This window comes from Mus pahari, chromosome 21 (assembly GCF_900095145.1).
Source record: "Mus pahari chromosome 21, PAHARI_EIJ_v1.1, whole genome shotgun sequence".
Taxonomy (NCBI): domain Eukaryota; kingdom Metazoa; phylum Chordata; class Mammalia; order Rodentia; family Muridae; genus Mus; species Mus pahari.
In genome coordinates, this window is record NC_034610.1 from 46,819,892 (window position 1) to 46,835,661 (window position 15,770).

Genomic DNA, 15,770 nt, shown 5'->3' on the forward strand with positions numbered 1-15,770 from the left:
GCTTTTAGGGACAGGGTCTTGCTATATCACCTAGGCTGACCTCCAGTTTGTAGTCCTCCTGCCTCCACTCCCAGGATGATGGAATTACAATCGGGCACACCATGTATAGCGTGGATTTTCAGAATCTGTATTCCATGGTCCTTGTGTCTGTTTCATTGGTTTGTAAACTTTTCCCACAGGGAACTAACTTTTTTTTAGTTGAATTTTTTTTTTTTGGCCCCAGAGTGATTAGCAAGTCTTTCTTCCCATTTCCTAAAAGAAATAACCGAGACTCTCTCTCTCTCTCTCTCTCTCTCTCTCTCTCTCTCTCTCTCTCTCTCTCTCTCTCTCTCTCTTTTTTTGCTTTTGTTTTTGTTTTTCTAGACAGGGATTCTCTGTGTAACTCTGGCTGTCCTGGAACTCACTTTGTAAACCAGGCTGGCCTCAAAATCAGAAATCCTCCTGACGCTGCCTCCCAAGTGCTGGGATTAAAGGCGTGCACCACCACGCCCGGCTCCCCATGCTCTCTTGAATGATGCTGGAAATACAGTCATTAACTTACCCCTCTGCTGCTTGAGATTGGAGGAAATGTAATGGGTTAAGGAAAAAAAGAGCAAGACAACGGCTTCTTATCATAAAATACAGACATCATGAAGACTTTCACATTTTACTGCTTAAAAACTTACTGTAGAGATTTTTTGGAATTTGAAGGCAAATCTCCCCAAAAAAAGGGTGGGTGGATGGGTGGGTTGGGGTGGGATTTCTTAGCATGCCAAGCTTTAAAACTGCACACAAAAATTCATCTCTGCTCCCTTCCCTGACAGTTTCCTTAGAACAGAGAAGTACCCAGCTGTTGGATTTGTATGTGCAGATGTTGGCCATGAGCTCCGAAAGGGATATGAGCATCTCTGTCTTGATCTTAGCTATTCTTTTGGGCAATCATCTTAATACAATGCTTGTCTTATGTATCTCCTATCTTCAGCTAATGTTCACTGTTTATCTCCCAAGTATATGTGGCTATATTTTACTCTATTTTCTGTCTTACTCTAACCTTTAACTATTTTCCTATACATGCAAGTATGAAACAAGAATGAGAGCAGATACTGATAATTGCTAGAAGTGTTTCCTTCCAAGTTTTAAGCAAGACAGTGTTAGAGTCCTTGCAGGTCATGCTTATGGCTTGGGTTTCCAGTTCCTCTCTCAAAATATACTTTACAAACTCAGGGTCAGTGCAATTTTCTGAATCATTAGCTAGACAAAGCTGAAACTTAAAACTACTACCCCGAGAGCAGCATATCTCAGACTGTACAGTTTTGTTTGGGGAATGAGATTTTTGTGAATAATCAGTAGCAGAAAATGCCTGAGTAATTTTATGGTGATTCTTGCTTATCTTTAAAGTTAGCTAGAAATTTAATTTATTAAATGAGGTCATTATGTGCTTAGGATTTCATTATCTTTAGTCTCATAGCTAAGGACTCAAAATGATACATAATCACCCTGAATGTTTGTAATGTGATGGAGCCATGTAAATGTCATCTTTCTTGTATCTGTTTCGGTACAGTTTAGATTCTTATGTTCACTTTAATTGCAATTCTAGTTGATATAAAAAAGAAAAATACTAACCTTAAGTATTAAATGTCTATATCCAAAGCCAGTAAAATATGCTATAGTGTTAAGATTTCAAATAATCCACAGCCACTGTCAACAACTATTGAGGTATTGAAGCTAATGAAACACTGTTTTCAAAGGTGCTATATTCCCAGTGTTTTCTTCTTCATGTAAATCTGCTTTAGGATGCACCATGCATGTGTTCACTTTCCCAAGGGGTTCAATGAGTTTGAGACTGTTCTCAGGCCAAAGTCCGTCGCTCCTATCTGGCACACGATCTCACAAATGTTTGCCATTGGCTATGAGAAAGGCACGTCCAGACTTAGCCCTGGAAAAACAAACCTGTGTCAAAGCTGGGGTGAGCCAGCCCCATTGTTCTCAGCTTATTAATGTTACAAACGACAGGTAAAATAATACACAGCTGTATATCAAGTTCAATAGCAATATAAAACGTGAATCTTTGTTCCTGTGGATCCTCCACCACAACTCTGCTTCCTAAACGCAGATGCTTACAGGGTCTGCCATTTCAACCGTTTTCCTTTATTTTGAACATTATTTATGTACAATCTTGTAATCTTGGGCATGATTTTACTCTAAATTCTGCAGACTGTGTTTTTTCACACTGCAAGGAGAAACGCTTCTAAGTGGAGGTGGCAGAGACAGCAGCATTTCTGGCCGTTTACAGAAAAGATCATTTGGTAAAAGAAGCAGTATGGCTTCAGAGTCTAATCATCATTTAATTTAATTAGCAATTTCATTGTTCATGATCATTCTTGAGTGGATTTTAATCCAGGAAATTGGATTAAACGTAATAGAAGTGGACAAAAGAAATGCTTGATCAGTTTATGGACTCAGAGCTACAAATTAATATGACAGTATATGTTTCTACTCTGGAGACTTGGATGCTGGGTAACAGTATCAGTCTGTGGGTACTGGGTAACAGTATCAGTCTGTGGTTGCTGGATAACAGTATCAATCTGTGGATGCTGGGTAACAGTATCAATCTGTGGATGCTGGGTAACAGTATCAGTCTGTGGATGCTGGATAACAGTATCAATCTGTAGATGCTGGATAACAGTATCAGTCTGTGGATGCTGAGTAACAGTATCAATCTGTGGATGCTGGATAACAGTATCAATCTGTAGATGCTGGATAACAGTATCAGTCTGTGGATGCTGAGTAACAGTACCAATCTGTGGATGCTGGATAACAGTATCAATCTGTGGATGCTGGGTAACAATATCAATCCAGGTTTTTTCAGTTGCCTTCCTATTCAAGGTATGGTCTCAGACTAACATTATTGTCCTCTCCCAAGAGATTGTAGGAATGCCGACTTGCAGCCTCTAATGTCAGAATCAGAATCCAAACTTTAGAAAGTTCTGCAGGTGATTCACATGCACATGAAGTTTGGGAGAAACAAACTCCTGGCCAGTAGGGACTTCCAACTTGGTTCAGACTCAGACCTAAGCAAGATTCAACGGACAATTGCCCTGCCAATCATTTCATGGTTCTTTTCCTTCCTTCACAGAAAGAAGCACAGCTTTTTTGAGAAGCACTCATAGTACCCACAAGACAAGGACAATGAATTCGCCTGACCTCTGGAGTGCCCCAGAAGTACAGTTTTGCTTTGCTGCTGCGAACAGTTCTTGCCCGAGGAAGGCGAGGCCTGCGCTCCTTGTCTGTGCCATGTATCTCGTCATGATTGGAGCGATAGTGCTGACCATGCTGGGAAACATGGCTGTGATTATCTCTATTGCCCATTTCAAGCAGCTCCACTCCCCAACCAACTTCCTCATTCTCTCCATGGCTACCACAGACTTCCTGTTGAGTTGCGTGGTCATGCCCTTCAGTATGATCCGGTCCATCGAGTCGTGCTGGTACTTCGGGGACCTCTTTTGCAAAGTTCACAGCTGCTGTGACATCATGCTCTGTACGACATCCATTTTCCACCTGTGCTTCATCTCAGTTGACCGCCACTATGCCGTCTGTGACCCTTTGCACTATGTCACTCAAATCACCACCCGGGTCGTAGGGGTCTTTCTACTCATCAGTTGGTCCGTTCCCATCTTTTTTGCCTTTGGCTTGGTATTCTCAGAATTGAATTTGATCGGTGCTGAGGAGTTTGTTGCAGCCATTGACTGCACAGGTTTGTGTGTGTTGATATTTAACAAGCTCTGGGGAGTGCTGGCTTCCTTCATAGCTTTCTTTCTGCCTGGGACAGTCATGGTGGGGATTTACATACACATTTTCACAGTTGCCCAGAAACATGCCAGGCAGATTGGTACAGGTCCTAGGACAAAACGGGCCCCCTCAGAAAACAAACTGAAGGCCACCTCCAGAAAGGAAAGCAAGGCCACCAAGACTTTAAGCATAGTCATGGGAGTGTTTGTATTGTGTTGGCTACCCTTTTTTGTCTTGACAATCACAGACCCTTTCATTGATTTTACCACCCCTGAAGATTTGTATAATGTTTTCCTTTGGCTTGGTTATTTTAATTCCACTTTCAACCCCATCATATATGGAATGTTCTATCCCTGGTTTCGAAAGGCCCTGAGGATGATAATCACAGGAACGATCTTCCACTCTGACTCTTCCACGTCAAGCCTGCACCCCGCCCATCCTTAGGTAATGCCCCACCCCTACCCCCATTAGCCTACATCCTTTTTAAAGAAAGGATCTCCGATGCCCTTTCTCTCCAGGGAAAGAGGGGTGGGTTGGTTAGACAAGAACAACTTTGCAGCTGACACAACAGCAACCTGAGAAAGCACTAGATCCAGTGAGCTTTGTTGTTGTTGCCACGGCTGCTGCTGGTGTGTGCCAAGCTTCACAGAGTGGTTGGTTTCTGGGTGCTACGGAAGGCACTCGTGTGAACAAACAAGAAAACAAAGCTAACTTCTTCTGAAGGCTGTGGAGGCCTGGATTACGGGGTTTGGTGTCTTAGTTACTTTGTCTTAGATTTAATGACTATCCTCACCTGAACTTGGAACATCAGAGGAGGAGACATGGAGAACCTCTACAATCACAGGCAGCAGTGTAGTGCATCTGGATTTATACAAACCTCTGTTGAGTCCATTACCGTTTTTATAGGGGATTGAGAAGTAGCTGGAGCACATCAGAAGCCTGAACTAAAGAATATGGAACAAGGGTAGATAAACTGAAGCACACAGCTAAGGGTACTTTTAGATTTAACTCTCCTTTTGAGAGGAATTGCTGAGGGATTTATAATATTACTGAAATGAATTCAGTAATGAAAAAAAAGAAGAAGAAGAAAGAGTTTTAGGAAACCTTTTTCTTTTTTCTTCTGACACACATCTTTAATGTATATCTATATATACATCCTATGAGCATATGTACTGACATGTATGTATGTGAGGGTGGGTGGGGTGGAAGTATGTGTCAGTGTTGTGTGTGTGCACTTATTGTTAATCAAGACTGAACTTTATTTACAAAGTTGAGCTATTTTCTCTTCTCATACTTTGGGGACACCATTGCCTCACTAAATGTTGTTTTTCCGTGTCCCTTTGTCTTTCTCTTCCTCATCTCTCATACACATATTTCATTAAATTTTGTCCCTCATTGCCTTGTTTCTTCTTTTGCAGTTCTAGCAGTAATATGTTTGATTAAGTAGACTCTCCTTGTATAGTCACTTGGCCAAATGATGTCACAGTCTGCTGCTGTAAGATACTGTGGCCTGGGAATTTCACGAGTCTTAAGCGAGACTTCAGGAGCCTGTTTATATCTCTGAATCTACTTTGGCCCAACATTTCCACTGACCACATACTCCTCAGTTCAATAGACCTCTAAGGAAACATTTCTATTCCCATCTGGGAACCCCTGGAGATCTCTTGACCTGTGTGTTCTGCATGATCTTTTCGAGGTCAGGATTTGCTCATCTGAATAGAGCACCCTCAGAGGTACCGAGAAAGTTCTGTGAATTACTTTTACTATTACAGGAGAATATTTGAAGTGAAAGTTTGATTTTGAATGGCTAGGCCACAGTTTATGTCTTGCGGTTGATGCCATTTAATCCTTTAGATATCCTTTACCCTGAAATCTGCTGGCAGCATCCAGAAGCTATGCTGTTCCTTCTTTTCAAAGAGCCAAAGAAACAGAAGAATTCCTGAAGGCACAAGATGTTTCCTTGTAATTAATTTCCAGGACAGCTTAGGACTCCTTTTGGTGGAGGGCCTGCTTCCTTCTGGAAGCTTAACAAGGCCCTTTTGCACTGCTGAATCTGAGTGACTGCATTCACTCATCACAAACTCATTCTCTCTATTGAGCCTCAAAAGTTCAAAAGGACACACAACCTGTGACCATCTGAAGATCTGGGGCCTGTGGTCTTCTCACAGGTCAGCATTGTCTACTTGGAAGGCAGATAAAGGAAAATGAAGGAGCTGGTGGAATTCTACTGAAGTCAAAAGTCATTCCTTATGTTAAGGAGTTCTACAGTTTACAAGAGTGTCGGTGAACATTAACTGAACTGTCCTCCAGGACATTATGGTCCACTCTTCCTGTGGCGGCTCACACAGGAATGAAACATCCCACCACATATCCCTCAGTTCTTCTCTTTCTAGGATGCTCTAGGCTGGGCAGAGCAACCATTATTCCAGGAAGCTGGTGACCTCCATGGGATCCGTGGCTCTGGATCAAAATGCATTTGGGTTAATAAACATTTGTCTAGGCCCTATTTGCTGTTGCTTCTCTGTGTGTTCATTTCCCAGAGGTGAGACAAATTCCATTTTCAAGGGGCTACCACCTCCAATAGGGGGAGGAAGAGACACTCACAGACATGGACTGAAGGGCCGCATATATGAAAAATCCAGACATAAGAAGCTTTGAGAGCACCGAGGGGGAACACTTAGCTTCATTTCAATATAGTGGAGACCGTGGACTTTTAACTCAAGGAGATATACCAAGTTCAGTAAGAGAGGCAGCATCCATATTAGAATTGGAACAAATGCCAGGGAAGGTAACTAACTAGAGCATCAGAGAAAGACCACTAGGCAATCTCATGTTACTTGGAGGAAGCAGGATGGTACAGGGACCCACAGGTGCTGAAGTAGGGCTGCAACGGGAGCTGTAAAGAAGGCTTGAGTGGCCATCAGCCAATGCTCTGCAGCCCAGGCTCATGGGTTGTACTGGCGGTTTTTGTGTCAACTTGACTCAGCTGGAGTTATCACAGAGAAAGGAGCTTTAGTTGAGGAAATGGCCTCCATGAGATCCAGCTGTAAGGTATTTTCTCAATTAGTGATCAAGGGGGTAGGGCCCCTTGTGGGTGGGACCATCCCTGGGCTGGTAGTCTTGGGTTCTATAAGAGAGCAAGCTGAGCAAACCAGGGGAGGCAAGCCAGTAAAGAACATCCCTCCATGGCTTCTGCATCAGCTCCTGCTTTCTGACCTGCTTGAGTTCCAGTCCTGCATCCTTTGGTGATCAACAGCAGTATGGAAATGTAAGCCAAATAAACCCTTTCCTCTCCAACTTGCTTCTTGGTCATGATGTTTGTGCAGGAATAGAAACCCTGACTAAGACATGGGTTTTATGTCAAACCCAGGGCCACTGGGGCACTGCAGTGCCAGCTGTCAGGAGGGAGTGCTGCCAAGCTGTAGCCCATCAGTTCCTTCTCAGCATAGTATCAACTTACGCATAAGTGCAGAATGATGGCCTCAGCCTGCCTTGTTCTTTAAAATCCTTTTGAGTGTCAAGAGCATCTTGCATGTGATCCTTTAACTTGGGATCATGTCCAGAATGAGGCTTGGGAGGGGCAGTTTCCAGCTGAAGTTGTCACGAAATGGCTTGTCACAGGACATAAGATGAGAGAAAGGAGCAACAGACCGTGTTGGCAAAGAGTCAGTTCAGCCAGCCAATGAAGACAAGCTGAGCTGCAAGGGAGTAAGACAAGACTTGGCGAGCCCCACGTGCGACCTGCCAGAAAACAACATCCATTCGGTAAGTAGGAAATATTTAGATATGAAGAAATTTCAACTACTAAGTTTCCACATGTTTCTCTATACCCCACTAAAACATTTAGGATCTCTGTAGCTCAGGCTGATCTAGGTGTCTCAATCCTCCTGCCTCAGCCTCTTGGGTGCTAAAACAACAGGCCTGTATCTCTATTACAAACTAGTTGTGATTCTTTTCTAGATGAACATATGAATGAAGAGAAAAACCAAGTTATTCGGTGTAAAGATAATATGTGATATTATTCTCGATCAGGCCTTTTCCCAGGTTGGAAAAGCTCTCCCACAGACCCTGTGCTCGCTGCTTCAGTGTTTCACCACATGTGAGCTCTGAAGTGGTCTTCTGAGGGGCAACCTATTTGCTAACAGAGAGAAAAGGGAGGAAAAAAAATAAGATAAGGGCTCCGTAGCAATCCCTGTAGTGATCTACAGTTGGGAGAATTTTGAGTTCCAGCTCATGGAAACAGCTTAGTATCATTATTAAGATTACCACTCCACTGCTCTGAGGTATAGGCTGCTGAAGGTTCAATTAAATAAAGGTTATTCTTAATTCTCACTATCTCGGAGGGCAAAGTAATTAAAGGAGACTTGAATCTCCTGTTATGTAACTTGTCTTTTATGACCACAGTCATTAACTGCCATTATGTAAAAACATAATAAGATTATGCTTTTACAAGTATCCTGTTCTCCTCCGTGATGTCTCTCCCCTTTCTTGTTCACCTAAGGAGGGTCTGGGGCACACAGCAGGACCTGTTCATGAGTAGAGCAGATGTATTTGTTGCAAACATGGAACAGTGGTCACTCAAGGCTTCTGCCATTTTTTGAAGGACAAGTTAATGAAGAAGGCATGAGTTATAGAGCAAGACAGGCCACACTACCTTGGCTAGTTCCTCCTGAGTAATCTCTCTTTGCCTTTGTAAGCCTTTAATTTCTAACCTATATATAAACCCAGCAACAGTCTTTCTGCTTTGTGGGACCAATGGCTGTACAATTAAGACACATGCAATAATTTCTTTCTTCTTCTTCTTCTTCTTCTTCTTCTTCTTCTTCTTCTTCTTCTTCTTCTTCTTCTTCTTCTTCTTCTTCTTCTTCTTCTTCTTCTTTTGGTTNCTTCTTCTTCTTCTTCTTCTTCTTCTTCTTCTTCTTCTTCTTCTTCTTCTTCTTCTTCTTCTTCTTCTTCTTCTTTTGGTTTTTTGAGACAGGGTTTCTCTGTATAGCCCTGGCTGTCCTGGAACTTACTTTGTAGACCAGGCTGGCCTAGAACTCGGAAATCTGCCTGCCTCTGCCTCCTGGGTGTTGGGAATAAAGGTGTGCGCCACCATGCCTGGCTCAATAATTTCTTACCATTACTAATCATCTTTCTTTTAAAACTTTATGGATTCTTACTTTAATGGGAGAGATTTTTTTTTTTTTACACAAGTGGCTGGTGAGATGATGGCTCAAGTAAAGGAGCCTGTAGAACAAGCCTAGCAAACTGTGTTCGATCTTCTGTACCCACTTAAAAGTGGAAGAAAACCAACTCCATAAAGCATAATGAGGGAACCAACCAGAGACCGACTGTGATCTGTTACTTCCATGTACATGCGTCACTTCCTGTGTACATGCATTCACTTCCTGTATGCATTTGTCCCTTTCTGTGTACACGTGTCACTTTCTCTGAGCTTGTGTTAGTTCCTGTGTACATTTGTCACTTCCTGTGAGCATGAACAAATGTGTGTGTTCAGTTTTGCTCCACATGACTTATAGATATCTGACTTTTCTATGCAGACCATTAGTTGTTTTTATCAGCTCTGGTCCCCATGTGTTGGAGAACATCACTGCAGTGTGTGTATGAGGTATATGGTGGAAGAGAGCTGTTCACATCAGGACAGACAGCCTGACAGCAAGCAAGGAGGGGGCAGGGCAAGATACAGCTGCCAAGAGCACACCCCAGTGACCCATTCTGTCCGACAAAACATCACCTCCCGCCTTTTCCTTCCACTAAATCCATCAAGTCAAATCAAGGAAGAGGTTAACTCATTTATTATTAGGTCAGAGCCCTAATGACGTAATTACTTCTGTAAATACCTCCCAGGTGTATTTTATTAATCTCTTAGGGGTTTCTCATTCCTATCAAATTAAGAGTTAAGATTAACTACAATTTTTACTAATAATGTCATGAACATATTGCAATTGTATAAACATACAGCAATTGTAAAACTGTGTCATCAAGTTTTAAATGTGTTTTTATTTATTCTTTGACACATTAATGTATAAAACAGAGTATATTTTGACCATATCATTACCCTTTTCCTTCTCTTATCCCTCTACCTTTTCTCTCCACCAAGTCTCTCTTCTATTTCATATATTTTAAAAAAATAATCTACTGAGGTTAACTTGGATTGGACTCATAAGTGTGGCTATGGGCATGGAAAAATTATCAGTGGTTACTGCTAAAGAAAAATTACTGCTTTTACCCCAGCAGCCATTAGCTACCATTAAGTCTTCATCTTGAAATGGGGCCTCATGAGTCCCTCTCTTGTTTATTCTGGAATATTGACAGGTTTGGTCTTGTACATGTCTAATGTAGGCAACTTCAGTTGGTGCGAGATCATAAATGCAGTGGTCAAGTTATGTCCAGAAGAGAGTATTCACAGAACTCCTCCCATTCTCTGCCTCTTATATCCTGACCCCCACCTTCCATGATATCCCATGAACCATGGTGGAGCAGATGTTATAGGAAGTCCAACTTAGAGTTGAGCACATGACAGCAGTCAGTCATTTATTCTCAATGCTGTGACCAGTCCTGACTCTGCAGCATCACTGATGACTTAAAAAGGCTTCTCTAACCAAGCTCAGAGCAACACAAACCCTTGGGTGTGACCATAAGTCTACAGAATGCAGTTGGACAACATGACCATTTAGCAAAACAGTAGTAGTAAGTTCTTCCTTAGGGCTTACGTTTTCTTCTACCATGGGCTTTTGATCAGGTTTACAGCAACAGGTATACATTCCCTCCTGTGGAGCAGTCCTCAAATCCAATCAAGAAAGTGACTGGTTGCCTAACGTTCCCGCCATTATTGCACTGGTGAGGACATATTATGTAATTAGTTTTAGTGATGGAAAGATACATTGATGCAGGAATTATACTATAGTGTAATTTTTAATAATGTTTGTTTAATCCATCCTCTGTTTGAGACATGCAGGTTATTCCCAGCTATTCCTACTATTCACAGTGATCTGTAGTCTATACACAGTATGAACCACCATCTGAGATATAGCCCTTGAACTGTTACTGCCGTTTTCAAGAGTTCATGACCACCATCTACCCCCGATTCCTTGTTCTAGAAAGGTCTTAAGAAAGTCTTCAATGAACTCACATAAGAAGGAGACATGGCAAATACTTTTAAAAGAGAAGAAAAGAAAACCAGAATGATGTGGGAGATGACCCTGGCCAGGGCAAGATGAAGGTCTGCTACCAACAGTAGTTCCATAGAGCTCAGTCAAGTAAAGTTATAGTACAAATCCTAACCGCAGGCTCCAGTTCTTCCCCATGTCTCACTGCCATCTTCCTGTGCCTTTGAAACCCTTTTGTCTTCATTACTGTTTTACTGCTGTGAAGGGACACCATAACCAAGGCAACTCTTGTAAAGACAACATTTACTTGAGGCTGGCTTACAGATTCAGAAGTTCAATCCATTATCATCAAGGCAGGATCATGGCAGCATCCAGGCAGACATGGTGGAGGAGGAGTGAGAGTTCTACATCTTCATCTGAAGGCTGCTAGCAGAATACTGGCTTCCAGGCAGCGAGGATGAGGTTCATAAAGTCACACCCACAGTGAGAGGGATTGTAAAGTGAAGATGTAAAAAAAAAAAAAAAAAAAGTACTCCAGAGGTAACGCAAAGAAGAAACTTAAGCAAATGCCTAATAGAGTGTAAATGTAGGCAGCATGCAAGGAAGCAAGAGAAAATAATTTTTTGTTGATCACCCACTATGCTCTAGGATGGTGGTACAATGTGTTTCATTTAATTTTCCAAATATTTTAATCCCAGTGGGTTAGAACTACTTTACTTGTTCACAATTCCAAGACCATAGGATTCAAGTGTTAGATGTGATTTTTTTTTGTTGTTTTGTTTTGTTTTGTTTTGTTTGTTTTTTTCCCGGAGACAGGGTTTCTCTGTATAGCCCTGGCAGTCCTGGAACTCACTTTGTAGACCAGGCTGGCCTCGAACTCAGAAATCTGCCTGCCTCTGCCTCCTGAGTGCTGGGATTAAAGGCGTGCGCCACCACGCTCAGCTCAGAGGTGATGTTTAAAGCAGATTTACCTCTCTGGGAAGCCCAGGCTACTTGTATTCTGTGGCTTTACCAGATCTTCTTACTTACTGGAGTTAGCATCCGAGGCCCTACTAAAAGTGGCCTGTTTTGTAGTCCATAATCACACCTGGTATTGTCTGTCACCCTTAAATGAGATGTCAGCAAATCCCTCTACTCAAGGATCATGGGAGCTCATGGAAGGTGCTGAAGGAGTGTCAGAGCCAGAGGGGTTGGCAGACACCAGGAGAACAATTAACCTGATCAAAGCTCACGTGAACTCACCGAGACAGAGGGGGGTGGGGGGCGGGGGGGGCAAGCAGAGCGCCTGCGCAGTGGCTCTGTACCAGCTCCTTCATCTGGACATCATGGCTGCCACTTTAGTATTGTAATGGGGACTTGAGTGTGCAAATGAGTGAGTCTCCGTTTTTCATGTCTTCTCTTGGACTCCTTTTGTTTGTCTTGTCCAATTCTGATACGTCGGGTTTTGCTTTATCTTATGGCCTTTCACTATTATCCTTTAGAATCTGGTTTGTTTTCTAATGTGAGGCAGAAAGGGAGTGGATCCTGACAGGGAGAAGAAGAGAAGGCGAGCTGAGAGGAAGGGAAATTGTAATCAGGATCTACAGAGAAAAAAATACCCATTTTCAGTAAAGGAAAAGTGAATGCATTATTAAAGCCTTATTATCTGGCTGTTTCTAATACTGCTCAGTAGGTTCTTATAGAGTTCTTGGTCTTTTCTCTAGAAGAGCTTGAAATTGTCTGTCTGTCACCAACCTTCAGAGTTGTTCTCTTAACAATCTATTTATTTATTTATTTATTTATTTATTTTTTACTTATTTGTGTTAAACAGAATCTTACTGTTCAAACTGGCCTCAAGCTTAATTGAGATCCTTAGCTTCTAAATTGAGGGATTTCCAGGCGTACAACGCCACTGCTCAGGTAAGGATTAATCAGGGCCATTTCTCAGCTATTTCTCAGGTCAGTAGAAATGAACAAAGAGACTCCTGGAGTAGAAAGACTTTGTGAAACTTTCAAAACCCCTCTGAAATTCAGTAAAGCATATTGTAAATTCATTGTGAAGTAATTGTTTACAAAGGAATAACTTTGTGGCTAGCCCAAAAACACAGAGGCGTAAAGTAGAATCTAAAAACTCAACACATTTAAATTGCATCTCTAATTAATTGCCAGATTGGAAAGGAAAAGGAGCAATGGAGATTTGTGAGCGGGTGAGCAGGGTCCCTTGGCGCCTTTACTCTGTTCGGGTGTATCAACTCACATGGCAGAACCAGTTCTACTGAGAATATAAAATCTCCCCTGACCTCTAGCCTGTCACTTCTGTTGATAGAGGAGTTCTCTGCAAGTCTGTGTACATCTGGGACAGGCACTTCTTTTATGGGGACACTATTTCCTGCTTGAGTAAGTACTCTGGAAACCCTCAATTTACTTTTAAATTTTTTTCTTTTTTCCTTTTCCTTCCTTCCTTCCTTCCTTCCTTCCTTCCTTCCTTCCTTCCTTCCTTCTTTCCTTCCTTCCTTCCCTCCCCTTTCTCTCTTCTTTCTTTCTTTCTTTCTTTCTTTCTTTCTTTCTTTCTTTCTTTCTTTCTTTCTTTCTTTCTTTCTTTCTTTCTTTCTTGACAGGTCTGATGTATTCCAGACTAGTTTTGAACTTGCTGAGGCTCCAATGATGGTCCTGGACTCAGGATTCTCCTCCCTTTGAGTCCCGAGTGCTGAGATTACAGGGGTGTGCTTCCGGGGCCAGTTTATATGGTGCTAGAGATCAGTCAGGCCCAGGGCTTTGGGCACACTAGGAAAGCACTCTATACATTCAGACTCAGCTATAGCCTCAGTTCAGTGTGTAGCACACATTTCATAGTTTACAGGTTAGTGTTAAATATGTATTTTCTCATTTCAGATAGTCTTACCCCGTGTGTTAAATTTTAAAAGGTGCAATGCAAAACAAAGCACTAAGGAGAATTTTGTCTTTTTATTTATTTGCCTGTGGAATTCTTCTTTGGGGATGAATTGATAAAATTTAAAACTTTAACCTCCTACCTTTTGGTCAGTTTACCTAATTATTGAAGGAGAAGGTTAGCTATTCTCTCCCAGGAATCCATTTGTTCACAATAGATAATTTGTCACTCGGGTCTAGACTCAGAACTTCAGATCTCACTTTGAATTTGGCAAGAGCCTCATTAAGAAGGGGAATGCTTTGTGGTTTTCATACCAAATTCTACAACACACTTTCCTTTGAGGGAACATTTAGCCTACATCTTTCTTTTCTTCTTTTAAGGATATTGTCTGCAGTAGTTTTAAAAGAGCCTTGTGTGATAGACCGGCAGCAGAGTTGGCTCTGTGCCTCTACTCCAGCGATGCACTTGATTTTCAGGATCTATATGATCCACTACTCAGGGATCAATCAGTTTCATCACAATTTACCTTTCTCTTCTATTCATTATGTGATTGATAAAAAAGGAATATTATTATTATCAGTATTATTGTGATTCTTATTCTTATTCTTATAATTGTAGAAAGGGTGACGAGTTCCCAGAGAAAGCAGAAGAGCAGAACCTATAAATGAGAGCTGTCCTCCTCCCAGGCTCTGGAGAGCAGCCTACCGCGTTCTGCTACCAGGTGAATGGGTCTTGCCCCAGGACAGTCCACCCGCTGGCCATCCAGGTCGTCATCTACCTGGCCTGCGCAGTGGGCATGCTGATCACAGTCCTGGGGAATTTGTTTGTGGTGTTTGCAGTGTCCTACTTTAAAGTGCTCCACACCCCCACCAACTTCCTGCTGCTCTCCCTGGCCCTGGCAGACATGTTGCTAGGTCTGCTGGTGCTGCCCCTGAGCACAGTCCGCTCTGTGGAGAGCTGCTGGTTCTTTGGAGACTTCCTGTGCCGTCTGCATACCTATCTGGACACGCTGTTCTGCCTCACCTCCATCTTCCATCTCTGTTTCATTTCCATTGACCGTCACTGTGCCATCTGTGACCCCCTGCTCTACCCCTCCAAGTTCACAGTCAGGACAGCCCTCCGCTACATCGTGGCCGGGTGGGGGATACCAGCGGCCTACACGGCCTTCTTCCTCTACACAGATGTGGTAGAGAGAGCACTCAGCCAGTGGCTAGAAGAGATGCCTTGTGTGGGCAGCTGCCAGCTGCTGTTCAATAAGTTCTGGGGGTGGTTAAACTTCCCTGCATTTTTTGTTCCCTGCCTAATCATGATCAGCTTGTACCTGAAGATCTTTGTGGTCGCTAGCAGGCAGGCTCAGCAGATCAGAACTCTGAGCCAAAGCTTGGCTGGGGCTGTCAAGCGGGAAAGAAAAGCTGCCAAGACGCTGGGCATTGCTGTGGGCATCTACCTTGTGTGTTGGCTTCCCTTCACTGTTGACACACTGGTGGACAGCCTTCTAAACTTCATCACCCCACCTCTAGTCTTTGACATCTTTATCTGGTTTGCTTATTTCAACTCAGCCTGCAACCCCATCATCTACGTCTTCTCCTATCGGTGGTTTAGGAAGGCACTGAAACTGCTCCTGAGTCGGGAGATCCTCTCACCACGGACACCCACTGTTGATTTGTATCATGACTGATGCTAGCGGGTTGGAGCACGGTGGCATAGCCATAGGCTATGGCCATTCCCTAGTGCGTAGGCAGCTCTGGGGGCTTAAGCACAGTTATTTAGTCAGCAAAGAAGCGCAGCACGGCGGTTCCCATTCAGTATTCTCATGGAAGAAAGTAGGGAGAGGGCTGACTGAAGCCTTCTTAAGCCCTTTAGAATACCCAGCGGGTAAGCAAGCATTGGGGAAACGTCCAGCCTCTAAGTCATTGTTTCGTAGAAACTGAGAAGCACTGGATGAAGTCCAGCATTTAAGTTCCGGCCCAGCGGGAAACTCCTAGCGACCATTGTTTTCTCTCTCTCTCTCTCTCTCTCTC

The 15,770-nt window shown here is 42.9% G+C and overlaps 2 protein-coding genes across 2 annotated transcripts; both read left to right on the forward strand.

The window, feature by feature from the left end:
• Nucleotides 1-3,168: 3,168 nt before the first annotated feature.
• Nucleotides 3,169-4,212, forward strand: LOC110338531 (trace amine-associated receptor 4). The gene has a single exon (XM_021221859.1). The coding sequence runs from the start codon at nucleotides 3,169-3,171 to the stop codon at nucleotides 4,210-4,212; it is 1,044 nt and encodes a 347-aa protein (XP_021077518.1).
• Nucleotides 4,213-14,369: 10,157 nt separating this feature from the next.
• Taar5 (trace amine associated receptor 5) lies at nucleotides 14,370-15,475 on the forward strand. Its single transcript, XM_021221775.1, has one exon. It carries the CDS (start codon nucleotides 14,414-14,416, stop codon nucleotides 15,425-15,427), a length of 1,014 nt encoding a protein of 337 aa, XP_021077434.1. The 5' UTR covers nucleotides 14,370-14,413; the 3' UTR covers nucleotides 15,428-15,475.
• Nucleotides 15,476-15,770: the final 295 nt, after the last annotated feature.

Excerpts from the sequence above, each read along its gene's own strand:
- LOC110338531 (XM_021221859.1), top strand. The coding sequence starts at position 3,169 with ATGAATTCGCCTGACCTCTGGAGTGCCCCAGAAGTACAGTTTTGCTTT.
- Taar5 (XM_021221775.1), top strand. The coding sequence starts at position 14,414 with ATGAGAGCTGTCCTCCTCCCAGGCTCTGGAGAGCAGCCTACCGCGTTC.